Source organism: Taudactylus pleione, unplaced genomic scaffold, assembly GCF_031769625.1.
Source record: "Taudactylus pleione unplaced genomic scaffold, aTauple2 ptg003137l, whole genome shotgun sequence".
Taxonomy (NCBI): domain Eukaryota; kingdom Metazoa; phylum Chordata; class Amphibia; order Anura; family Myobatrachidae; genus Taudactylus; species Taudactylus pleione.
Window position 1 is genome coordinate 2635360 of NW_028287496.1, and position 26261 is coordinate 2661620.

Below are 26261 nucleotides of genomic sequence, written 5' to 3' on the forward strand. Positions count from 1 at the left end.
GCTCACCATGTGTCACCTTACTGTATCATCCCCACGCTGTCTGTACACCGCTCACCATGTGTCACCTTACTGTGTCATTCCCACGCTGTCTGTACACCGCTCATTACTGTCACCTTACTGTGTCATCCCCACGCTGTCTGTACACCGCTCACCATGTGTCACCTTACTGTATCATCCCCACGCTGTCTGTACACCGCTCACCATGTGTCACCTTACTGTGTCATCCCCACGCTGTCTGTACACCGCTCACCATGTGTCACCTTACTGTATCATCCCCACGCTGTCTGTACACCGCTCATTACTGTCACCTTACTGTGTCATTCCCACGCTGTCTGTACACCGCTCATTACTGTCACCTTACTGTGTCATCCCCACGCTGTCTGTACACCGCTCACCATGTGTCACCTTACTGTGTCATTCCCACGCTGTCTGTACACCGCTCACCATGTGTCACCTTACTGTATCATCCCCACGCTGTCTGTACACAGCTCACCACGTGTCACCTTACTGTGTCATCCCCACGCTGTCTGTACACTGCTCACCAAGTGTCACCTTACTGTGTCATCCCCACGCTGTCTGTACACCGCTCACCATGTGTCACCTTACTGTGTCAGCCCCAGGCTGTCTGTACGCCGCTCATTACTGTCACCTTACTGTCATCCCCACGCTGTCTGTACACCGCTCACCATGTGTCACCTTACTGTGTCATCCCCACGCTGTCTGTACACCGCTCACCACGTGTCACCTTACTGTGTCATCCCCACGCTGTCTGTACACCGCTCACCATGTGTCACCTTACTGTGTCATCCCCACGCTGTCTGTACACCGCTCACCATGAGTCACCTTACTGTGTCATCCCCACGCTGTCTGTACACAGCTCACCATGTGTCACCTTACTGTGTCATCCCCACGCTGTCTGTACACCGCTCACCACGTGTCACCTTACTGTGTCATCCCCACGCTGTCTGTACACCGCTCACCATGTGTCACCTTACTGTGTCATCCCCACGCTGTCTGTACACAGCTCACCATGTGTCACCTTACTGTGTCATCCCCACGCTGTCTGTACACCGCTCACCATGAGTCACTTTACTGTATCATCCCCACGCTGTCTGTACACCGCTCACCACGTGTCACCTTACTGTGTCATCCCCACGCTGTCTGTACACCGCTCACCACGTGTCACCTTACTGTGTCATCCCCACGCTGTCTGTACACCGCTCACCACGTGTCACCTTACTGTGTCATCCCCACGCTGTCTGTACACCGCTCACCATGTGTCACCTTACTGTGTCATCCCCACGCTGTCTGTACACCGCTCACCATGTGTCACCTTACTGTGTCAGCCCCACGCTGTCTGTACACCGCTCACCATGTGTCACCTTACTGTCATCCCCACGCTATCTGTACACCGCTCACCACGTGTCACCTTACTGTGTCATTCCCACGCTGTCTGTACACCGCTCACCATGTGTCACCTTACTGTGTCATTCCCACGCTGTCTGTACACCGCTCACCACGTGTCACCTTACTGTGTCATCCCCACGCTGTCTGTACACCGCTCACCACGTGTCACCTTACTGTGTCATCCCCACGCTGTCTGTACACCGCTCACCACGTGTCACCTTACTGTGTCATCCCCACGCTTTCTGTACACCGCTCATTACTGTCACCTTACTGTGTCATCCCCACGCTGTCTGTACACCGCTCACCATGTGTCACCTTACTGTGTCATTCCCACGCTGTCTGTATACCGCTCACCATGTGTCACCTTACTGTGTCATCCCCACGCTGTCTGTACACCGCTCACCATGTGTCACATTACTGTGTCAGCCCCACGCTGTCTGTACACCGCTCACCATGTGTCACCTTACTGTGTCATCCCCACGCTGTCTGTACACCGCTCACCACGTGTCACCTTACTGTGTCATCCCCACGCTGTCTGTACACCGCTCACCACGTGTCACCTTACTGTGTCATCCCCACGCTGTCTGTACACCGCTCATTACTGTCACCTTACTGTGTCATTCCCACGCTGTCTGTACACCGCTCACCATGTGTCACTTTACTGTGTCATTCCCACGCTGTCTGTACACCGCTCACCATGTGTCACCTTACTGTGTCAGCCCCACGCTGTCTGTACGCCGCTCATTACTGTCACCTTACTGTATCATCCCCACGCTGTCTGTACACCGCTCACCATGAGTCACCTTACTGTATCATCCCCACGCTGTCTGTACACCGTCCACCATGTGTCACCTTACTGTCATCCCCACGCTGTCTGTACACCGCTCACCACGTGTCACCTTACTGTGTCATCCCCACGCTGTCTGTACACCGCTCACCATGTGTCACATTACTGTATCATCCCCACGCTGTCTGTACACCACTCACCATGTGTCACCTTACTGTATCATCCCCACGCTGTCTGTACACCGCTCACCATGTGTCACCTTACTGTGTCAGCCCCACGCTGTCTGTACACCGCTCACCATGTGTCGCCTTACTGTGTCAGCCCCACGCTGTCTGTACACCGTCCACCTTGTGTCACCTTACTGTCATCCCCACGCTGTCTGTACACCGCTCACCACGTGTCACCTTACTGTATCATCCCCACGCTGTCTGTACACCACTCACCATGTGTCACCTTACTGTATCATCCCCACGCTGTCTGTACACCGCTCACCATGTGTCACCTTACTGTGTCAGCCCCACGCTGTCTGTACACCGCTCATTACTGTCACCTTACTGTGTCATCCCCACGCTGTCTGTACACCACTCACCATGTGTCACCTTACTGTGTTATTCCCACGCTGTCTGTACACCGCTCACCATGTGTCACCTTACTGTGTCAGCCCCACGCTGTCTGTTGTCTAATCCTAACTTTTACCAGGTGTTTCATTGTTGCATAAAGTAATATAGCCTCCAATCCAGTACACTTAAGAATTTGTCATTTATTAATTCATTAAATAAAATAGATCTAGCCCTTAGATGGGAGCGCATATCCCCCAGGGTTATAATGCAAGAATAACAACGATTGACTTTGTTACAGAATATTTTATATCCTATTACAATCTTCCTTTAATACGCCCCCTGTACACCCACTGACCTCATCAGATAGACAACGTTTGTTCTCGTTATCCCGTCCTGTGCTTGTCAGTCAGAGAAGTAGATTCCTTTATGAGATGATCATTGTTCGGTATCTCTAGATTTGGTTCCTGAGCTTCACTTGCCCAGAATGATACATAAATGGTGACTTGTACACTCTTTCAGATAAACACTTTCACAGGGAGTTGCCCTTAAAGTAATCTCAACTCATTTCTTCGTTTAGATGTGTACAAAGCAAAATGGCTGTGCAAAGGCCCTACTGACTTTCATGAACTGTATTCATTATAAAGCAGATATAAATATGGAATTATGTAAAATATAATGTTTCTTGTAAATTAGTTTTCCACACTGTACACCGCTAATTCCTGTCACTATAATCTCTGTATTCACACTGATAACGCTCCGTGTCTTTCTGTTCCGGGGTTAGGTCTCGGTGCGCCATGACTTGTTGGAATTTACACCGGTGAACTTCTTTGCCCTGGGTTCTCCTATCGGAATGTTCCTCACTGTGCGAGGCTGGAACAAGATTGACGAAAGCTACAGACTACCGACGTGCAAAGGGTTCTTCAATATATATCACCCGGTACGTGGCCTTATGGCAAACTGGTTCCCACTCATTACCATGCTTCTTACATACATGTGACCATGCAGGAGGACATATAAGCAGTATTTCCATGCTGACAGACCACAGGGCCTTAGTGTGACCCCAGGGAGCGTCTGTACACACTGCACCATAGTATATATGACAGGAGCCAGCACCTTTGTACATGGGATACGTCAGTGAGATGTATGGGGTATTATGTAGTTCAGATGACCTGTGCTCACTATTAGCTCTATATCTCTGCCCACCAGTATCCGCACAGTATAATATAATCTATAACATATAGGAAAGATTCCTGGACTGCATACCCTGACTATATATATATATATATATATATATATATATTTATATATTATAAATTATAATGGGAGGTGCTACCTGATGAGACTAGTTGCAGGCACAGAAACAGACAAATTTTAGGTGCACAACTCCAAATTACTAATTATATATAAATACATTTGCAATCAATAGAGGTTTTTAGCATAATCCTGGCCAAGGTTTTCTTTTATTATACATTTTAACTCTTCACTGTGTTTATTATACATGTACCTCACTTTTTTATTTTCATTCTTTATATGCAGCTGTGGCCGCTCTGAACTATCTCTTAACACTGCACTTTTCTTACTATGGCGGTGCCCTGGGGCGGCTTAGCTGGGCCGGTTTGGGGGGGGGGGGGTCCTGCGCTCTGGATTTGAACCCTAGTATGTTAGGGGCCTACCCTATATGTTAGGGGCCTACCCTAAAGAGGTTACCTGGATACGGTGGGTAGGCCCATATCCTTGGCCATGATAATCTATAACATATTTAGTGTTCCCTCTAGCTCCGGTGGCAGGCAGGGCGCCGGAGCTAGAGAGGGCAATCTTGTGCGTGGCCCCGAAAAGGGGGCGTGGTTATGAAAAGGGGGCGTGTCTATAAGACTCATCCCCTTTTCGTCATCTTTGGAGGCGTGCCCGGCGCTTACGGACATGCCGGGCAGCCCCCAAGCCCTGCAGACAGGGAGAATAGATGCCGGGCGCATGCGCCCGGCGTCTATTCTCCGGCGGTGACCGGGTTACCGCATGTTTGTCCGCCCACGGGACACTGCGTCCCGCGGGTGAGAACGGCTCCCGCAGGCTGTTAGGGCAGGGCGCTTTTTGCCCTCCAGAAGGAGGGCAGGGCGCCGCGCCCCGCTAAAACAGCCTAGCGGGAACGCTAATATTACAAGCACCTCTGCCCACACATTATACTGGTTGATACACATACAGGACGTGCCCCCCCACAAGTAGTTCTGTTCTGCCATCAGGTATAACTGCCAGCCTCTTATAGGCGCTGCCAGAACCGGTGAGAAGCGTTGGTGATGTCACTGCCGCAGACGGTGTTCAAGAGTGACTGGTCTGTGCCGGGCTGCTTCTCATTAGTGCCAGCTGAATGTACCTGAAGGTGCCACCACATCACCAGCATCAGTCCCCGGCTGCCATGGTCTCAGGAGTAGCCGCTGTGCCCTGCTGTAATCTTAGGAAGCAAGTCACTAACACCGCACATTTACTTTCTACTTCATGGTCCATAGGGATACCTTGGGGTATAGGTGATGCTGAGTCATCTGACCTCCCAGGATGCTTCGGGCCTCCCCCTATACCCCGCCCCCAGGTCAAGGCACCTCAGTTTCGCAGGAGTCGGGTCACTGCTTACGCGAGGGGGGGCTGGTTCAGCCCCTAAGATTACTGCAGAGTGGACAGTCCAGTAGGACGCCCGCACTGTCGCTCCACCACCCAGCCAGCGCCGAGACACCGGTACAGATCTGGGGATCTCGGCGGGACCTCTGGGGTCTTGGCTAGCAGGGACCCCGGAGGATCCCTGAACGGTGGCCCGGCGCGACGGGGAGCAGGTAAGCCGAACAGCAGTCCATTTCCCTCAGGGCTGGGGACTCCCTGGCGATGACAGCGGTGGAGCCAGGCACTGAGGTCTGCGCTTCCACAGGCCACCGGGGGACACAGGCTGGACAGGTGTGGAGGCACTGTAAGAGCTCCAGCGTCCCAGGGGTTAAACACTGGCCAGGGGAGGCAGCCTTCCCTGTCTAACAGGTGGCTCCTCCCTGCTACACAACGCGCCATTCCACTGCGGTCTGGCTGGCTCTGGCAGCTCTACTCCTCCGGCTCCACCCCCTCGGTGTTCTCCGGCCATTTTCCCCTGGCTGAGAGTCGCAGTTCACAGACATACCTCTCCTCCTGGTGGTCATGGTCAGTGTATGTAGCACTTAGTCCTACCAGGCGCTGAGTCTGTGTAGTTGATTGGTAGTGCCATTAGTGCAGGTGCATTCATTCTTCATTGTATGTGACTTATGCCTGAGTTTGCTTTTTCTTTCTGTCAGCCATTTTAAGCTTTCCCTGTACTTATTCTTGTTAATGGCCCTAGCAGTGCCAGTGCTGTCAGGGTGGGAATTTACCTCACAGTTGCTCCGTTTTCTGTGTGGTGGGTCACATACAGCGTGCATGCTATCCTGTACCATGTCTGGTAATGATGAGCCTGTGCTAAATAGTGCTCCTATCCTGCTTTCATGCTCTAAATGTAAGGCAGGGATAGGGGACGGGGGACGTGGTTAATGGGGGCTTATGTACAACATGTTATGCCCTCCCTGGTCCTTCTACTGCCTCAAATGTGGCTCAGGAACTCCCTTTGGCTTGTTTTTGCTCAGGCATTAACGCCCATTGCGGGACGTTTGGCGGCTCCCCCTGTGTATCCACGGTTAGGGTTCGTGCAGCATATGGTGGCCCCATCTCCCATACAGGGGGTTCCCAGGCAGATGGTGGTGGCGCAGTGCCCTCCCCAGCAGGGTGCGCCTTCTCAGGTTTCTGCGGAGCCTGTTTGGGTAAACTCACTCTCCACTACGGTACAGAACCTGACGGAGATTTTACAGAGCGAATTTCCGCTTAGGCCGGCAAAGAGACCATTGATGTCGTCTCAGTCCACGCATTATTATGAGGATGACATGACTGAGAGCTTCATGACTTATCTGACCCTGAGCTCTGTCCTCGGGAGGTGGAAACCAGGTCTAAGATATATATACCAGGCCTGATATGGGCAGTCCGTGAGGCCATGGTTATAGAGGAAGAGGAACTTCCGGCAGTTAGGTCCAAACATGCCAAGGATGTGAAGGGTACTGCTGCCATCTTTCCTTTTGTCTGATCAGCAGGTGGATCACTTGGAGGAGGTCTGGAAATTTCCTGGTAAGCGTTTCCAAGTGGATTCCCATGTGATCGCTTGGTAAAGAGTGCGACTTTGCCTATGCCGTCCATGTCCTCATTGAATGATGTTACAGACCGCAAAGTGGAAATTTGCTCAAAGTCCATGTATACCCTTTTAGGAGCGGCCTCCAGACCGGCCATGGCTATCTGCTGGATGGCCAGGGCAATGGAACGCTGGGCAGACTCCTGGAAGAGTCGTTGTCTTCGGCGGGTACCAGTGAGCAGGTGACTCTGGTTGGTAACCTCTGGGACTACGTATATTAATGAGGCCGCTTTGGATGTCAGCCTCTTAACCTCCAGGATTTCGGCTGCAGCAATTTTAGCTCGTGGCTCCTTGTGGTTACGCTCTTGGAGGGCAGACTCTAAAAAGGGTTTGGAGTCTTTGCCTTACAATGGCCAGGGCTTGTTTGGTCCTGACTTAGCTAAAATTGTGGATACGTTGGCATCAGCTAAATCTGCATGTCTTCCTTCTGTTTCTGCTCCCTCGGGGTCTCGGCCCTCGTCCTTTCGGCCCCAAGGTAAGCCTAAGCCTCAGTTCTTTACTAGACCGTCTGGCACCAGGAAGGGTTACCAAGCATAAGAAGCAGGCTTGGAGTACAAGACGTCCGGCTGCCAAGCCTGACTAGAAGTCCTCAGCCTGGCAGGGCGGGCCTCCCTTTTGGGGGATCCCCGGGTGGCAGACCGACTTCTTCAGTTCGTCCAGTGGTGGTGTCAGATCACCATAGACACTTAGGTAAGGGAAGTGGTCTCTCACAGGTACGCCCTCTCCTTCTGCAGGAGGCCTCTCCATCAGTTTTTCTGCACAGGCCTCCAGTCAAACCAGGACAAGGCCTTACAAATACAGGAAGTGGTACAATCTATGCTTCAAGCGGGGGTCATTGTGCCTGTCCCGTTACCCCAGAGGGGAACAGGTTGTTATTCCAACCTCTTTCTGGTTCAGAAACCGAACGGTTCCTATCGGCCTATCCTCAACCTCAAGTCCCTGAACAAATTCCTCAGGGTGCCTCAGTTCCGGATGGAAACCCTACGATCAATTATACTGGCTATGGAACCTGGGAATTTTATGGGGTCTCTGCATATTCTGATTGCTTCGGCTCACCAACGTTTTCTCAGGTTTGCTGTACTACAACAGCATTTCCAGTTTCAGGCCCTGCCGTTTGTCTTTTCTACTGCACCTTGGGTGTTTAACAAAATTATGGCGCTAATGGCAGCCCATCTGCGGCTACAGGGGGTCCGCCTGTTACCTTGCCTGGACGACCTTTTGCTGCTGGGTCTCCAGAGGCACTTCACCAACATCTACAGCTCTCACGGCTGCAGAATCTCGGCTGGCTGATCTACTGGAAGAAGTCCTCCCTAACCCCTTCACAGAGAGTGCTCCATCTCGGGGCGCTGTTGGATTCTCAACAGCAGGGGATCTTTCAAACTGAAGAAAAGATCTCCATTTTGCAGATGCTGGTACGCAAATGCCTTCACAGTTGTCGAGTGTCCATTCACTCAGCAATGCAGTTACTGGGCTCCATGGTGTCGACATTTGACATGGTGGAGTATGCCCAGGTTCATTCCAGGCCTCTACAGAGGTTAATCCTCTCCAGGTGGAACGGTTTGCCCCATCTGATAAAGACAGTCGATGTATCGCCCAGTGTGTAGGGACTGCCCGATATGTCGGCCCTTCGGCAAGGGGGGGGTCATGTGTTGCATCGCTGGGTACACACGTCGTTTAATGTGTACCCAGTTTGGGTGATAGATGAGCCCAATTTCCGTAATTAAATAATATTTGCTGAATTTCCAAATAAGAAAGTTTTAGCCAAGGGGTGCTGGGGGAAAAGTGCTGATACTGAAGGGCGCCGTGTTTCAAAAATTTTTGTGAGCCATTGGTATGATCTCTAAAGACACTCTGCAAGTGTAATAACATGCTCATTTAGTGTGTTGGGCTGTTACTGACCATGCAGGTTCCTCTCCTCAGCTGGACCCTGTTGCCTACAGACTGGAGCCGATGATAGTCCCAGATTTGGATCTGAAACCCGTCCTCGTCCCACATCACAAGGGCAGAAAGAGGCTACATCTCGGTAAGTTGTTTGGCCTATGTGAATGTTATTGAACGTCTGGTTAGATCTCCACACTGGTTCCAGCTTCTGTTTGGCAGAGTTGAAGGAGAGCCTGAGCCGCATGGGGTCGGACCTGAAGCACGGGTTCATCAGCTCACTCCGCTCGGCGTGGCAGACCCTCAATGATTTTGCCCGTGCGCACACGTCTTCTCCTCAGCTCCAGGCAGAGTTGGAGAAAGTTGCGGATCAGATTAAGGAGGAAGAGGACAAACAGCAGGTGGAAGGTGATGATGTGCAATGTGTGGGGGTTATATTCCATGACCATAGATTGGGAACCTGAATATTACACTTGTGTTTTTTTACATGAAAGCTGATAAGTTGGATAGTACGGATTCCTGGCGGGAGGAGGAGCTCGCTGTGAAGATTGGGATGTTGAATGGTGGTCGCAGAATCGACTATGTCCTTCAAGAGAAGCCCATCGAGAGCTTCAATGAGTACCTGTTTGCTCTGCAGAGTCACCTGTGTTACTGGTGGGTACCTAAGCAGAGGGCTTGGATAGAGTCTGACGGCCGTACGATGCAGGTTCAGTGCTGTACGCTGAGATACGGTTCCTGTGTCCTGTAGGCAATACTGTTATTTGTAACCTAAAGAGAAACTAAATCAGGGACCGACTCACATTGAGGTTAGGGGGACACTTACAGATGTGTTTCCACATACACTTATCCTCAAATTGCCCCAAATAGCCCCATTTATTGCATCACAGACTTTACGACTTAGCCGCGCCAAAACGCTAACTCTGAGTACCTAGTACACTATAATGGAACGAAGACACAACATTTAGGAAGCGGCAGCAAAATTGTACAATCTGCGGTAATACGGTAAGACAGGTATGATACAATTGCTTTATCTGCGCCTTTATGCCAGAACACCCGTGTACCCATGTTGAGGGAAAAGTACACAGCACAGGAATCTCGCCAGGCGTATTGCAAAATAAGGTGCAAAATGGAAAGGTATATGAGGACATTCTGTATCAGGTCTTGTAAAGAGCATAGGTGGAGGTGTAACCCATAGTAACCGATCAGATCCTAGCCACCATTTCATAGCTATAATCTGGTTGCAATGAGTGGGAAGGGGGCCCGGCCCGGGGGGAGAGTGGGAAGGGATGGGGGCCGGGCCCGGGGAGAGAGAGTGGGAAGGGATGGGGGCCGGGCCCGGGGAGAGAGAGTGGGAAGGGATGGGGGCCGGGCCCGGGGAGAGAGAGTGGGAAGGGATGGGGGCCGGGCCCGGGGAGAGAGAGTGGGAAGGGATGGGGGCCGGGCCCGGGGAGAGAGAGTGGGAAGGGATGGGGGCCGGGCCCGGGGAGAGAGAGTGGGAAGGGATGGGGGCCGGGCCCGGGGAGAGAGAGTGGGAAGGGATGGGGGCCGGGCCCGGGGAGAGAGAGTGGGAAGGGATGGGGGCCGGGCCCGGGGAGAGAGAGTGGGAAGGGATGGGGGCCGGGCCCGTGGAGAGAGAGTGGGAAGGGATGGGGGCCGGGCCCGGGGAGAGAGAGTGGGAAGGGATGGGGGCCGGGCCCGGGGAGAGAGAGTGGGAAGGGATGGGGGCCGGGCCCGGGGAGAGAGAGTGGGAAGGGATGGGGGCCGGCCCGGGGAGAGAGAGTGGGAAGGGATGGGGGCCGGGCCCGGGGAGAGAGAGTGGGAAGGGATGGGGGCCGGGCCCGGGGAGAGAGAGTGGGAAGGGATGGGGGCCGGGCCCGGGGAGAGAGAGTGGGAAGGGATGGGGGCCGGGCCCGGGGAGAGAGAGTGGGAAGGGATGGGGGCCGGGCCCGGGGAGAGAGAGTGGGAAGGGATGGGGGCCGGGCCCGGGGAGAGAGAGTGGGAAGGGATGGGGGCCGGGCCCGGGGAGAGAGAGTGGGAAGGGATGGGGGCCGGGCCCGGTGAGAGAGAGTGGGAAGGGATGGGGGCCGGGCCCGGGGAGAGAGAGTGGGAAGGGATGGGGGCCGGGCCCGGTGAGAGAGAGTGGGAAGGGATGGGGGCCGGGCCCGGGGAGAGAGAGTGGGAAGGGATGGGGGCCGGGCCCGGGGAGAGAGAGTGGGAAGGGATGGGGGCCGGGCCCGGGGAGAGAGAGTGGGAAGGGATGGGGGCCGGGCCCGGGGAGAGAGAGTGGGAAGGGATGGGGGCCGGGCCCGGGGAGAGAGAGTGGGAAGGGATGGGGGCCGGGCCCGGGGAGAGAGAGTGGGAAGGGATGGGGGCCGGGCCCGGGGAGAGAGAGTGGGAAGGGATGGGGGCCGGGCCCGGGGAGAGAGAGTGGGAAGGGATGGGGGCCGGGCCCGGGGAGAGAGAGTGGGAAGGGATGGGGGCCGGGCCCGGGGAGAAAGAGTGGGAAGGGATGGGGGCCGGGCCCGGGGGGAGAGAGTGGGAAGGGATGGGGGCCGGGCCCGGGGGGAGAGAGTGGGAAGGGATGGGGGCCGGGCCCGGGGGGAGAGAGTGGGAAGGGATGGGGGCCGGGCCCGGGGGGAGAGAGTGGGAAGGGATGGGGGGTGACCCCAGGGAGAGAGTGGGAAGGGATGGGGGCCGAGCTTGGGAGAGAGTGGGAAGCGATGGGGGGTGGCCCTGGGGAGACGGTGGGAAGCGAAGGGGGCTGGCCCAGGGTGGTAGGGGGCGGCATTGAGTATAAGCGAAAGTGGGGTGGAATTGCTTTATGGGAAAGAGTTTACTTTGGGTGTAATATTGAATGGAGCACGGAGGGGGGTATAAGATGCAGGTGGGTTATATGGATGGATGGTATAGGTGGGTGCAGAGAAGTATGGGGGGGGGGTCTCAGATTTGGAGACAGTTAAGGACATATCTGCAATAAATAACAAGTGACATTAAAATAAATCAGAAGATGGAATAATGGAACTAAGGTTACACAAACAATAAGGCTGAAAAAGTGAGAACTAATAATAATATTAAAGTGAGTGTGTGTGGAGTGTGTGTGGAGTGTGTGTGGAGTGTGTGTGGAGTGTGTGTGGAGTGTGTGTGGAGTGTGTGTGGAGTGTGTGTGGAGTGTGTGTGGAGTGTGTGTGGAGTGTGTGTAGAGTGTGTGTGGAGTGTGTGTGGAGTGTGTGTGGAGTGTGTGTGGAGTGTGTGTGGAGTGTGTGTGGAGTGTGTGTGGAGTGTGTGTGGAGTGTGTGTGGAGTGTGTGTGTGGAGTGTGTGTGTGGAGTGTGTGTGTGGAGTGTGTGTGTGGAGTGTGTGTGTGGAGTGTGTGTGTGGAGAGTGTGTGTGGAGAGTGTGTGTGGAGAGTGTGTGTGGAGTGTGTGTGGAGTGTGTATGTATACCGGCACGCCACATTCCAGTAATAAATAATTGCCCTGGTGCCCCCCAAGATGTTCCCTAAGAAACAACACATGCACTTACGGGTCTTGTAATGTAAGAATCACACTGACAACGTCTTCTTGATAAAAGTCATTTGGACTGAAACGTTGAACAAGAGACACAGTTGTCAGTGTGATTCTTACATTACAAGACCCGTGAGTGCCGCCATTCATGTTAATTGTGTATGTATGTGTGTATATGTGTATATACATGTCCATGAATCGCACACATCACTTCTGAGAAAACGTTGTGGGTGCCAGATCTGAACACACCGTCCGTTTCTTGGAGCTGAAGTTAGGAATGTAACCAGAACACCATTTCAATTGGCAAGAAAAGTTATACTATCAAAGTCCAGAACATGGGGTGAAAAAAGCCATCTCATAACACACTGGACAGAGCGATAATCAACACTTTATATAATCCAATATGATTTCAGGGTGAGCCATGCTCTAAACCCCGTATATGTCTCCTTCCTCAGGGGACGGCTACAATATACCACTACATGAACTGGCTTACTGTATATCCCCCCACCAGTTACTTAGGTAATCATAGGACTCGCCTGTGTAATCCCAAATTGCCAGGTCGGCAAAGCAGCCCCACCGTCTGCATAATACCGGACATCACACTGGCAAGTGGAACTAACGTGGCGGCTCAAGCCGCCGGGGAGGAAACACTGGTTCCCAGGTGCCAGAAGTAACGTAGCGGCACTCCCAGTTTCTCGGCAGTGCAGACCACCCGGGGATTTACATTAGTTTCCTAATATCACTGATTCCTGGTCCAATCCCGGCATACGCGTCAGGTGGAACCAAGAAAGATTAAAATGTATCCTTACTTGTTACCATGGTTACATAAAGCCAGAAGCGATACATAAATCACACAGATACCTTGTACAATATAGCAGGCAACTCCCCAGGAGTTGTCTACCATTAACACAATATGACACCCTATACAATATCCGAATTACTCTACTCTAATGAGTCACACATAATAATACAGCATTTGTCTAAGATATGCAAAAACTTCATGTGAGCTTCATTAGTGCTTAAACATAGGTGAATTAATGAAGAAATATATGAAAAATATTTGGACAGAAAATGCACATATAGGAGCAGCTATAGATCATAACCCGAATGACTGGGTCCAAATAGATCATTTGGGAACGAGAACCCCTTATTCAGCCCGTGGGACACCGTGGCTCTGAGTGATGAAACCATCATCTCCCTCCTGTTTCCAAAGCAGCTATCCGCTCTTTAATCATTCGTATGGTCTTACCAACATAAAGTTTCTTGCAAGGGCAAGTGATCATGTATGTCACAAAACGCGTCTCGCAACACATACGGTGCCTGAGGCGATATACATAACAGTCCCACTGGTGGGGTGTATAAAGGTGTTACCAGTCAACATATGTTCACAGTTCTCACAGCCCATGCATCTAGAGGCACCAGTCTGTAACTATGTTGGCAAGACCATACGAATGATTAAAGAGCGGATCGCGATGCATCAGTCCTCGATTAAAAAGGCTGATGCTAAATTAGACTCCAGCACTGCACCAGTCACCAAACACTTAGTAACCCACGGCCACACCATCAAGGGCTTCCTCCTTATGCCCACTGACCATATTCCACCCTTCAGGAGGCAGATGGATTCATCACTCAGAGCCACGGTGCCCCACGGGCTGAATAAGGGCTTCTCCTTCTCTCCTTTTTTATAATCTGAAAGAAATGATGTATTTGGACCAGGGATTTGCAGGCTCGGAGTAGTTCGGATTTTCCGGCCAAATTCAGATTTTTCCTGCCAGAAATCGGGCCTCAGAGAGAGGCAAAACGTCATCGTTCATGAACAAACATCATCTTCCATGGACGTTTTGCCTCTTTCTGAGGCCGATTTCTGGCGGATTAGTTCGGATTTTCCGGCCAAATTCAGATTTTTCCTGCCAGAAATCGGGCCTCAGAGAGAGGCAAAACGTCATCGTTCATGAACAAACATCATCTTCCATGGACGTTTTGCCTCTTTCTGAGGCCCGATTTCTGGCAGGAAAAATCTGAATTTCTCCGTAAAATCCGAACTAATCCAAGCCTACACTTCCCTGGTTTTGACCCAGTCATTCGGGTTATGATCTATAGCTGCTCCTATATGTGGATTTTCTGTCCAAATATTTTTCATATTTCTACTTCAGGGTCCATAGGGGTCCACAGGGTGACCTTGGGGTATAGCTGGATCCTCGGGCACCACGGAGTTAAAGCTTTTAGCTGCTCCCAGGATGCACTTGGGTCCAACCTCCCCTATACACCGCCCCCGAGCCACAGGCACCTCAGTTTGAGATGGTGCCCGGCCGCAGTCGGGTCACCCTGCGGGGGGGGCTGCAGGAGCAGCCCCCTAAAGCTTTTTATTTAACTAGTTTAAATTTATTTTTACATTAGCTTTGTTCTCCAGAGCGGCAGCGCTGGGCTGTCTGTACAGACGCCCACGCTGCCGCTCCTTCTCCCTGCTGGCGCCGCGACGCCAGCACTGAACTGGGGATCGCGGCTGGGGAAGCCAGAGTCTGTACTAGCCGGACTCTGGTTTCCCCCGGGACTGCTGCCGGAAGACGCCGGGGAGCTTAAGGTAAGCCGCGCACCGCTGATTAGCGGCGGTGCGCGGGTAATGCCTTTTATATGCAGTCCCATGCCCCCGGTCTAGGGGACAGACCGGGGGCGCTAGCGGTGGCGGCGGACCCCCCCTCCATCGGAGGCATACCCCGCCAGACCACTAGACCACCAGGGTAAATTAAGCGGCAAGCGGGATGCCGCAACCTTGGGGGTTAAATATGCTAGCCAGGGGAGGAAGCCTTCCCTGTCTAGCGGCTCCTCCCCTCAGCTCAGCGCGCCTTTCAGCTCGGAGTCTGGCGTCGCTGAGCTGCAGTTACTCGGCCACTCCTCCTCTGAGGTCTCCAGCGGCCATTTTCTTACTGGCAGCGCGGATACACTCAGGGAGCACGCGGACCGGTCCCCCTGTGTACCTCTCCCCCGACAAGGACAGTGTACACAGCACTATAGCCTTCCCAGACACTGAATCTGGGAGGTTGATTGTAGTGGAAAGGTGCAGTGAGTATATCTTCCTGCATGGTATGTGACTTTTGCTAGTGCTGCCTGTCTGTGCTTATTTCTACTTACTGTCAGCCTTTACCTATCCCTTTCCTTCTCCTACAAGCCCTACAGGTGTGCGGGGGAAGGGCGTTTCTACTGACCTCTCTTATATAGATCACGTATTTGTGAGGTCCGTCACATACAGTTGTGTGCTACACGGTGCCATATTGTGGGCTGTTGTTCAGCACACTGGTGAGTGCGCACGTTTTCTTCCTAAGTCATGTCTGAGGAGGAGATTGAGCACTCCGGGGCTCCGGCATTGTTCTCCTGCAGGCGCTGTTCTGCAGGAGTGGATAGGGAGGATTTGTCACAGGACGGCCTGTGCGGACGGTGCCAGGCGGTCCCTGGTACGTCTAAACCTCCCATGTCGCAGGAGCCACCATGGGCGATTTTTTGCCAGGTGCTGGTGTCCATCGCGGACCATCTGTCGGTCCCGACTGCCGCCCCTACTAGGGCGTTGCCCCAGCCTGCCATCCCCCATTCCCCGGGTGTCCCACAATTATTGCAGACTCCCCCGGGGTCTCAGCCTGTTGGTCCCTATGCGGGGTTGCCAATGTATATTCAGTCCACCCCTGTGGCACAGCCGGCTGTGGTGCCGTTTCAGGCTCCTGTGACAGCTCCTCCACCCTGGGTGGATGCGCTTTCCCACACTGTCCAAGATTTGGCGGCAGCATCTTCGGCTTTTCAGTCGATGTTGCGCAGTAACGTGCCCTCCAGGGCGTCTAAACGCTCAGTCATGGCACAGGCTGCGCATCTTTCGGATTCTGAGGGGTCCTCGGATGATGGTGAGGTGCAGGATGACTCAGCCTCAGATGCCTCAGTCCAGGAGGTAGACACTAAGTCTTCCATCAATGTGCGGGCTCTGGTTAAGGCGGTGCGGGCCATTCTTCTGATTGAGGATGAGGCACCCGCTCCCAAGTCAAGGTATCCTAGTTTTAAAAAAGCTAAGGTTACTTCTACAGCGTTCCCCTTGTCTGATCAGTTGACTGATCACATGGCGGTAGCCTGGCAGACGCCCAGTAAGCGTTTCCTGCCACAGAAACGCTTGGCGTTCAATTATCCATTCCCGGAAGCACATTGTAAGAAATGGGAAACTCCGCCTGCAGTCGATTCCCATGTAACACGCCTCATCAGGAGTGCTACTTTGCCATTGCCGTCTATATCCTCGCTGAAGGATCCTACGGACAGGAAGGTGGAGACTTGTCTAAAGTCTATTTATTCTCTCTCAGGGGCTGTAGCCCGGCCGTCCATGGCCATCTCCTGGGGGCAAGGCCATTGAGGGGTGGGCCAACGCCTTGGAGGACACGTTTACGGATGAATCTCCGGACGTCCAGAGGGCGTTGTTAGGACAGATGAGAGATGCCGCCTCCTACATTGGAGAAGCATCTTTGGATGCTAGCCTGTTGACCTCTAGGGTTTCGGCGGCAGCAGTGTCTGCTCGTAGATCCTTGTGGTTGCGGTCTTGGAGAGCAGACGCGGATTCAAAGAAAGGCTTGGAGGCCTTACCTTTTAATGGGGAATTACTATTTGGTCCGGACCTGGACAAAATAGTAGATACCCTGGCAAAATCCAAGTCAGCCTTCCTCCCTTCAGCTACTACACCTGCTAAGGTCCGGAGGTCGGCGTTTCGTTCCTTTCGGGTTCAGGGCAAGGCAAAGGGTCAGTCCTTCCCGAGGCAGTCCGCACCCAAGACCGCCTCAAAGCCAAAGAAGCAAGCCTGGAGTGCTAGGCGCCCTTCTTCCAAGCCAGAAGATAAGCCTTCTGCGTGATGGGACGGGCCTCCCTCTGGGGGACCCCAGAGTGGGAGGCCGACTTCTTCAATTCGCCCAGTGCTGGCACAATACCACCACGGATGCCTGGGTGCGAGAAGTGGTCTCCCAGGGGTACGCCCTGTCTTTTCGGCACAGGCCGCCTTGCCAGTTTTTTTGCCCAAGTAATTCTCGGGACAAAACCAAGGCCTTGCAGGTTCAGGAAGCCATAGAGGCCTTGCTGACGGCGGGGGTCATTATACCCGTACCACAGTCTCAACGTGGGATGGGGTCTTACTCTACGCTGTTTCTGGTGCAGAAACCCAATGGCTCTCATCGCCCCATCCTCAATTTGAAGTCCCTGAACAGGTTTCTCAGGGTTCCCAAATTCAGGATGGAAACTTTGCGTTCCATCATACTGGAGATGGAACCGGGGGATTATATGGTCTCCCTGGATGTCCAGGACGCCTACCTCCATGTGCCTATAGCAACATCGCACCAACGGTTTCTGCGATTTGCTATTCTCCACAACCACTACCAATTCAGGGCTCTACCCTTTGGTCTCTCCACGGCACCTAGGGTATTTACCAAGGTGATGGCGGCTCACCTTCGGAGCCAGGGGATACGGTTGCTACCGTATCTAGACGACCTCCTCTTGCTGGCAAGCTCCCCGGAGGTACTGATCCAGCATCTCCACCTGACGGTCGCTTGTCTACAGGCGCACGGCTGGTTGATCAACTGGAAGAAATCCTCCCTCATCCCATCACAACGGATGGTTCATTTGGGGGCCCTGCTGGACTCTCGTCAGCAACGGATTTTTCTGACTCCAGGAGAAGGTCCCCTCCTTACAGCTGCGGATTCACAGTTGTCTGAGCAGTGGCAGAGTGTCGGTGCACTCAGCGATGAGAGTTTTGGGGTCCATGGTGTCGGCATTCGACATGGTGGAGTTTGCCCAGTTCCATTCCAGGCCCCTGCAGGGGCTGATTCTTCCGGAATGGAACGGAGTGCCACACAGGATCCGCTCTCAGATGCTGGTGTTGTCCTCGGAGGTGCGTCTGTCCCTAGCCTGGTGGCTGCAGACAACTCATCTCCTAGAGGGGCGCCCCTTTTGGATCCCGGAATGGGTTCTGCTCACGACAGATGCCAGTCTCCGGGGTTGGGGGGCGGTGACAGGCTCCTTGTCACTTCAGGGTCGTTGGTCGGCGGAGGAAGCGATTCTTCCCATCAACATCCTGGAACTGCGGGCAGTATACAGAGCCCTGCAGTCGTCCGGCACCGCTCTTCACGGAAGGGCCGTTCAGGTGCAGTCAGACAACGCCACCACGGTGGCGTACATCAATCACCAGGGAGGGACTCGCAGTCGAGCTGCGATGTCTGAGGTGTCCCGCGTCCTGGCTTGGGCGGAGCGCTATCTTCCAGCTCTCTCGGCAGTTTTCATCCCAGGAGTCCTCAATTGGGTGGCAGACTTCCTCTGCCGTTACGACGTGCATCCCGGGGAATGGTCGCTTCATCCAGAGGTATTCCAACTACTCGTGGACAAGTGGGGGCTGCCAGAGCTGGACCTGATGGCGTCCCGTCACAATCACAAGCTGCCTGTGTACGGGTCAAGGACAAGGGACGCAGGCGCAAGTCTGATAGACGCGCTGTCGGTGAAATGGCTGTTTCAACTGGCTTACTTGTTCCCTCCGATATCTCTGCTGCCTCGGGTCCTGCGCAAGTTCAAACAGGACGGAGGCACACTGATCCTGGTGGCCCCAGCGTGGCCCAGAAGGCCGTGGTACTCCAATCTGCGGAGCCTGTCCATCGACGCTCCGTACCTCCTACCTCAACGGCGGGACCTGTTGTCTCAGGGGCCCTGTCTTCACCCGGTAACTGGGTCGACTATCTTTGACGGCGTGGCTCTTGAGACAGCCGTCCTGAGGTCTCGGGGCTTTTCTAGCTCCGTTATTACCACCATGCTGAGGGCGCGCAAGCCTGCTTCCGCGAGGATCTATCACAGAGTGTGGCACACTTACTTTCAGTGGTGCGAGGCCAGAAAATATGATCCCCAGGTGTTCCGGGTTTCGTGTATTCTGGCTTTCCTTCAGTCGGGTTTGGACTTAGGATTACGTCTTTCTTCGCTGATGGTGCACGTGTCTGCTCTGTCGGTGTGGTTCCAGCGCAGGATCGCAGCGATGCCGGACGTACACACCTTTTTCCAGGGTGTTTTGAGAATCCAGCCTCCCTTTGTGCCACCTGTGGCCCCGTGGGATTTGGCGGTGGTTCTTCGGGCCTTACAGGGTCCTCCTTTTGAGCCCTTGGAGTCAGTGGAGCTCAAGTGGCTAACTTTTAAAACTGTTTTCCTCTTGGCAATTGCTTCTGCCAGGAGGGTTTCAGATTTGGGGGCGCTTTCTTGTCGTCCCCCTTTTCTGATTTTTCATCAGGACAGAGCGGTGCTTCGCACTCGTCCTGAATTCCTGCCTAAGGTGGTTTCCAGGTTCCACATTAATCAGGAAATTGTTGTACCAGCCTTTCAGTCGCCTGATCTTTCGGCTGGGGAGGCTTCCTTAGACGTTGTCCGTGCACTCCAGGTTTATGTGGACCGGACTAGTACTGTGAGGTAGTCGGATTCTTTGTTTATCCTCTTTGGTTTTCACAAGAGGGGTTGGCCTGCCAACAAACAGACTCTAGCCCGTTGGCTTCGTTCTGTTATTATTGAGGCTTATATGCAGGAGGGTTTACCTGTTCCAGCCTCTGTTAAGGCTCATTCCACTCGGTCCGTGGGCCCTTCTTGGGCTGCTAGCCGTGGCGCCTCTGCTGTTCAGCTCTGTAAGGCGGCCACCTGGTCTTCCATTCAGACCTTTTTGAGGTTCTATGCGTTTGACACATTTGCCTCTCAGGATGCATCCTTTGGGCGCCGGGTTCTCCTATCAGCACAGGAGCGTCCCCGCCCTTAGTTGGACTGCTTTGGGACATCCCCAAGGTCACCCTGTGGACCCCTATGGACCCTGAAGTAGAAAACAAGATATATGGTAAGAACTTACCTTTGTTATCTCTGTTTCTACGAAGTCCATAGGGTCCACAGGGCACCCGCCCTGACGCACCTGGCTTCATATGGGCTTTGTGACTGGTCACCGGTTTTCCGTCTCCCATTTCTGTGAGTATGGTTCTTGTGTGTTCCAGTCTTCCTTCTCTCTGTTTCGTCTCCTCCTCCGGCCTGGGCTGCTTACCAACTGAGGTGCCTGTGGCTCGGGGGCGGGGTATAGGGGAGGTTGGACCCAAGTGCATCCTGGGAGCAGCTAAAAGCTTTAACTCTGTGGTGCCCGAGGATCCAGGATCCAGCTATACCCCAAGGTCACCCTGTGGACCCTATGGACTTCGTAGAAACAGAGATAACAAAGGTAAGTTCTTACCATATCTCTTGTTATTTCTTCATTAATTGCTTTGTTTTTTCCAGCATTGTTTTGGCCTAATAAGACCTTGTCAGAGTATTTTTGAGGCGGCCGTCAGTGTTCTCTGTTACCTTCACCAACCGTATTGCCGATAATCCCTGACCCTATACGCCTGTTTTCTGTGTGTCATTGTCCATGTTACAAGTCACTGGTCCCATCTCATACGGTCTCTCTCTTTGCAGGGAATCTGAGGACACCGCTCTGCTAATTCTGAAAGAAATTTACAAGTCCATAAATATGATGCCAGATCAGCAATTACAGTAGAAGCTGGTGTCAGCCCATGTAAGTGCGGACGGTGACTGTCATCTACATGATGAGATTGTACAGCAGACGAGTCTGGTATCCCACTCTCTGCATCTACACCGGATGTAGGCTGAGTGGGGAGACAGGTCTAACGGGGACAGACGTCACACTGGTTCATGGAACCAGTGTGAGGTGACGTGTCCTTTGTGACATGGAGCGTTATCCTGCTGGAACCACTGTGAGATAACGTGTGCTGTGTGACATGGAGCGTTATCCTGCTGGGACCAGTGAGAGGTGACGTGTGCTGTGTGACATGGAGCGTTATCCTGCTGGAACCAGTGTGAGATGACGTGTGCTGTGTGACATGGAGCGTTATCCTGCTGGTACCAGTGTGAGGTGACGTGTGCTGTGTGACATGGAGCGTTATCCTGCTGGGACCAGTGTGAGGTGACGTGTGCTGTGTGACATGGAGCGTTATCCTGCTGGAACCAGTGTGAGGTGACGTGTGCTGTGTGACATGGAGCGTTATCCTGCTGGGACCAGTGTGAGGTGACGTGTGCTGTGTGACATGGAGCGTTATCCTGCTGGAACCAGTGTGAGGTGACGTGTGCTGTGTGACATGGAGCGTTATCCTGCTGGGACCAGTGTGAGGTGACGTGTGCTGTGTGACATGGAGCGTTATCCTGCTGGGACCAGTGTGAGGTGACGTGTGCTGTGTGACATGGAGCCTTATCCTGCTGGAACCAGTGTGAGGTGACGTGTGCTGTGTGACATGGAGCGTTATCCTGCTGGGACCAGTGTGAGGTGACGTGTGCTGTGTGACATGGAGCGTTATCCTGCTGGGACCAGTGTGAGGTGACGTGTGCTGTGTGACATGGAGCGTTATCCTGCTGGGACCAGTGTGAGGTGACGTGTGCTGTGTGACATGGAGCGTTATCCTGCTGGTACCAGTGTGAGGTGCCGTGTGCTGTGTGACATGGAGCGTTATCCTGCTGGGACCAGTGTGAGGTGACGTGTGACATTGAGCGTTATCCCGCTGGGACCAGTGTGAGGTGACGTGTGCTGTGTGACATGGAGCGTTATCCCGCTGGAACCAGTGTGAGGTGACGTGTGCTGTGTGACATGGAGCGTTATCCTGCTGGGACCAGTGTGAGATGACGTGTGCTGTGTGACATGGATCGTTATCCTGCTGGGACCAGTGTGAGGTGACGTGTGCTGTGTGACATGGAGCGTTATCCTGCTGGGACTAGTGTGAGGTGACGTGTGCTGTGTGACATGGAGCGTTATCCTGCTGGGACAAGTGTGAGGTGACGTGTGCTGTGTGACATGGAGCGTTATCCTGCTGGGACCAGTGTGAGGTGACGTGTGCTGTGTGACATGGAGCGTTATCCCGCTGGGACCAGTGTGAGGTGACGTGTGCTGTGTGACATGGAGCGTTATCCTGCTGGGACCAGTGTGAGGTGCGCGGTCGTTTTTCGCCTTAGTACGCAACTTATGATCTTTTTCCCGGTAATTTATCTTTAGTGTCCAAAAGGTTCTGAAAGAAATCCCCAAATTTTTAGCCAAAAAATAGGGATTTTGCAATTTTTCTTTCTCCTGGTTGGGATGGAGAAAACTTTTCTCCCCGTTTTTTGCGCCTGTTTTTTGTTGAAAATGTCAGTTTTTTGGGCGAAAAATGGTCGTTTTTGCCGCTAATTGAATACGGGCCCATAGCCGGGAGTAAATTCCTGCTCAGGTGTGAGGACTGGGATTTACCTGTAACGTCGCTCAGCGGGATTAGTACGCGGATCTTACTGGTGTCTGAGTCTTACAGCCTATTTATGCCTCTGCACAGGTGACGTCCGGACGCCCTGAGGACACCAAGTAGAAGATTGAAGCATTTTCGTGGATTAGATCAAAGGTTTTTATTATTAATAAACTTTGCTCAGTCTGGGCAGAACTATTGCAGAGTTTTATCAGCCGCTTTCCTGCGCTGTGTACGCGTGCCGCAGATACACTGTATGGAGACCGCCCGCAGCACCATCGTTTTAATGAAAATAAAGGGTTAATCTTCTAGGATGTAATGAGCTCCGTCATTGCAGTGTATAGTGTATAGTGTATACTTAGGGTCCTTTTGCTTAGAAGGTGCTATTTCAGGATCTCAGGGGCTTCATGTTGTAGAGAATATTTACATCCTTCTGTATCTGCACAGAATCATTTCACTATATGTCATTGTTTTATTACGATATCAGGATTTCAGTATAATTTTATCCTCCGACCCTGGTTCTACACAATGTGACACCCCGGGCACAGGCCGGTAATGTGTGTGATACCCATGTGACACCCCGGGCACAGGCCGGTAATGTGTGTGATACCCACGGGCACAGGCCGGCAATGTGTGTGACACCCCGGGCACAGGCCGGCAATGTGTGTGATACCCATGTGACACCCCGGGCACAGGCCGGCAATGTGTGTGATACCCATGTGACACCCCGGGCACAGGCCGGTAATGTGTGTGATACCCATGTGACACCCCGGGCACAGGCCGGTAATGTGTGTGACACCCCGGGCACAGGCCGGTAATGTGTGTGACACCCCGGGCACAGGCCGGTAATGTGTGTGACACCCCGGGCACAGGCCGGTAATGTGTGTGACACCCCGGGCACAGGCCGGTAATGTGTGTGACACCCCGGGCACAGGCCGGTAATGTGTGTGACACCCCGGGCACAGGCCGGTAATGTGTGTGACACCCCGGGCACAGGCCAGTAATGTGTGTGACACCCCGGGCACAGGCCAGTAATGTGTGTGATACCCCGGGCATAGACCTTTGTGATACACTTAGTGCCTACTTGCAGTTTGTGTGATTTTTTAAAGTTACAAATGCTCAAAAGACGATTCTGGGCCCAGACCGCGGAGACTGACACCTTGTGGGCTCAGCTGGTTACTACATGCCTCAGATATTTGTGGGTCGTTAGCTTAGTTCAGTGTTTCTCAAACTCCTCATGAAACCCCAACAGTGCATGTTTTCATGGTATCTCAGGAATAATTAGCACCACCTGTAGTGTTGTGTTACGGTGCGTATCCTCTAGCACAGGGCTGGCCAACCTGTGGCTCTCCAGCTGCTGTGAAACTACAACTCCCAGCATGCCCTGCAACAAGTTTGCTATTAAGGAATGCTAAAACTGTGGCAGGTAATGCTGGGACTTGTAGTTTCACAACAGCTGGAGAGCCACAGGTTGGCCATGGCTGCGCTAGCAGATAGTGGAACGACAGTACGATTACAACATTGTAATCATTCAGTGATTCCTCTTCCCCTGCGGAGCCTGCACTGAGCGATATGTCATTCAGTGCAGGCTCCCTCCCTCATCCCTGAATATGGTCAATCAATCGTTATCGGCAGATTCACCGGCATGTTCAGGCGATGATTGATGTCAAAAACGACCAGCGGGAGCGTGCACATCACTGGTAGTTTTCGCCATTTTCATGCACGATTAATGAGCGATTGAATGAGAACGATATCGTTATTGTTTAATCGCTCATTTTAATCGGCAAGTGGATACACGGCTTTAGTCAATGAACTCACCTGTTCTCCTGCTAGATGATCTGGAAAACATGCACTGTTAGGGTTCCATGAGGACCAGGTGTGAGAAACAGTGGTCAGATGATCAGATGTAGCCTTAGGATGATTGGCTGAGTCAGCGGTGTGTGCGGCACTAAGGGGTTATTATGTAATAGGCGCTGAGATTACGGAACCTGCGTGATTACAACCGATGCTCCGCTATATAAGCAGCGATCAGATAGAAGGCTGGTTTTCTATACAACTGATGGGTGCATTAGATTTAGCTGTAAAGTTGCATAAAACATGTACGTTCCGTAATCTCAGAGCCGGTTACATGTCCCCCTGAGAGGCTGAGCCTCAAACTTGTTCCTAAAACACCCAGATGTATATGAATCCTATTTTCAGTTGCAGCCAATGAGTTTGTGGATTGCCAATGTCTGCTCCTGCCTCAAGTTCCCGTCCAGGGCACGCGCCCCACGTCCTTATGTGTCTTTCACTTAATGTTTACTTTAGACAAATACAAAGGAAATTGGGGTGAAGGTACAGATTAGCCTCGTATAGTGACACCCGCCTCTTGAATTTTTGTTTAGTAGTTACTCAAATCTATAGTAATTAATTAATGAAAATAGCAAATAAAATAAATTTAAATACATTTATGAAACAAAGAATTTTTACTCTTAACAATAAAGGAATTTAAATAGTAAAAAGTTATTTGGAAACATGGGTAGTTCACACCAGGCCTGTACTGTACTCAATATGACCCCCCCCACCCCCACCTGGGCTAAAACCACAAAAGTGACACATTTTGGTAAGAGAGTAGTTTTTAAATATTTTATTTCTATCAAATTTACAAATTGGTAAAATCAACAAATGATCTTTTCTGTGAATAAAAGATAAATAATAAAGTTTTGATTTTATTTCTGGGAATCTTCTTGTGTTTCTCATAAAGTGTTTCCTGTAAATAAGTTTCTTTATACAAAGTGTAAACCAAAGTTTTAAATCACCAAGATGGCAGAAGAAAGTTATACTAATGCTCGGCCAGAGGTACATCACTGGGATTGTGCTGTGCCAGGCGGATCAGCTTCTCATGTGCATTGAAAGTGACACAAAAGATGTAAGATGAGTCTCTTCTTCAGGGTCCATAGGGATACCATGGGGATAGTATGGTTGGAGAGATCCAGGCAACAAACCGTTAAAGCTTTAGCTCCCATGATGCCTTGGGTCCTCCTCCATCTATACCCCACCCCTTGCCACAGGCCTTCAGTTTGTTGGGTGCGGCAGGATTAAAACGCACCTATGTAACGGGACTGCTCAGGCTTTTATTTTGTGTTTTATTTTATTTCTCTGTTTTTGGGTTAGCACTACTAAGCGTCTGAATTAAGACGCGTCTACCTCCGCTGGGCCACAAAACCAGTCATTGGGCTGGTGGTTCTGGCGGGTCTCTGCTGAGCTTGCTAGCAGCGATGCTGGGACCCGGACTGCAACCGGAAGCACTGAGTTGTCAGGTAAGGCAATTCCTCGCTTATGGGGAATAGCGCGTGGCAGTCCTTGCTTGTGGTGTCTGACGCACCAGAAGCTGCTGCATTCAGGGCCCGGGATTGTCTGCGTCCTCACTAGACCACCAGGACCTTAGCGTCTGACACCGGGAATCGGCAGCAGACCCGGCTGTTTGATGCAGCTTAGGAGAGGTAGGCGCTCCCCCGGCAGCTCCTCCCCCAACCCAGACGCGGTCCCTACGAAGTATTTTGCGCGTCTGGGCTGCTCCGCCTACCATGTGTATTTGAGGTGCTCACGGTCCACTACCAGTGCTCTGCTGTAGCTGTTGGTCTATGGAGGGTTTGGGTCA

The 26261-nt window shown here is 52.5% G+C and overlaps 1 protein-coding gene across 1 annotated transcript in view; it reads left to right on the plus strand.

Annotated features, from left to right (window-relative positions):
* SEC23IP (SEC23 interacting protein) overlaps positions 1–25342 on the plus strand; it is a 106645-nt gene extending 81303 nt beyond the window's left edge. The window contains exons 14-19 of the mRNA XM_088466424.1: positions 3536–3691; positions 8894–8996; positions 9074–9259; positions 9346–9505; positions 20817–20916; positions 22712–25342. Coding sequence (XP_088322550.1) covers positions 3536–3691; positions 8894–8996; positions 9074–9259; positions 9346–9505; positions 20817–20898 — 687 coding nt within the window. The 3' untranslated portion in view covers positions 20899–20916; positions 22712–25342. The remainder of the gene's footprint in view (positions 1–3535; positions 3692–8893; positions 8997–9073; positions 9260–9345; positions 9506–20816; positions 20917–22711) is intronic.
* The last annotated feature ends 919 nt before the right edge of the window (positions 25343–26261 follow it).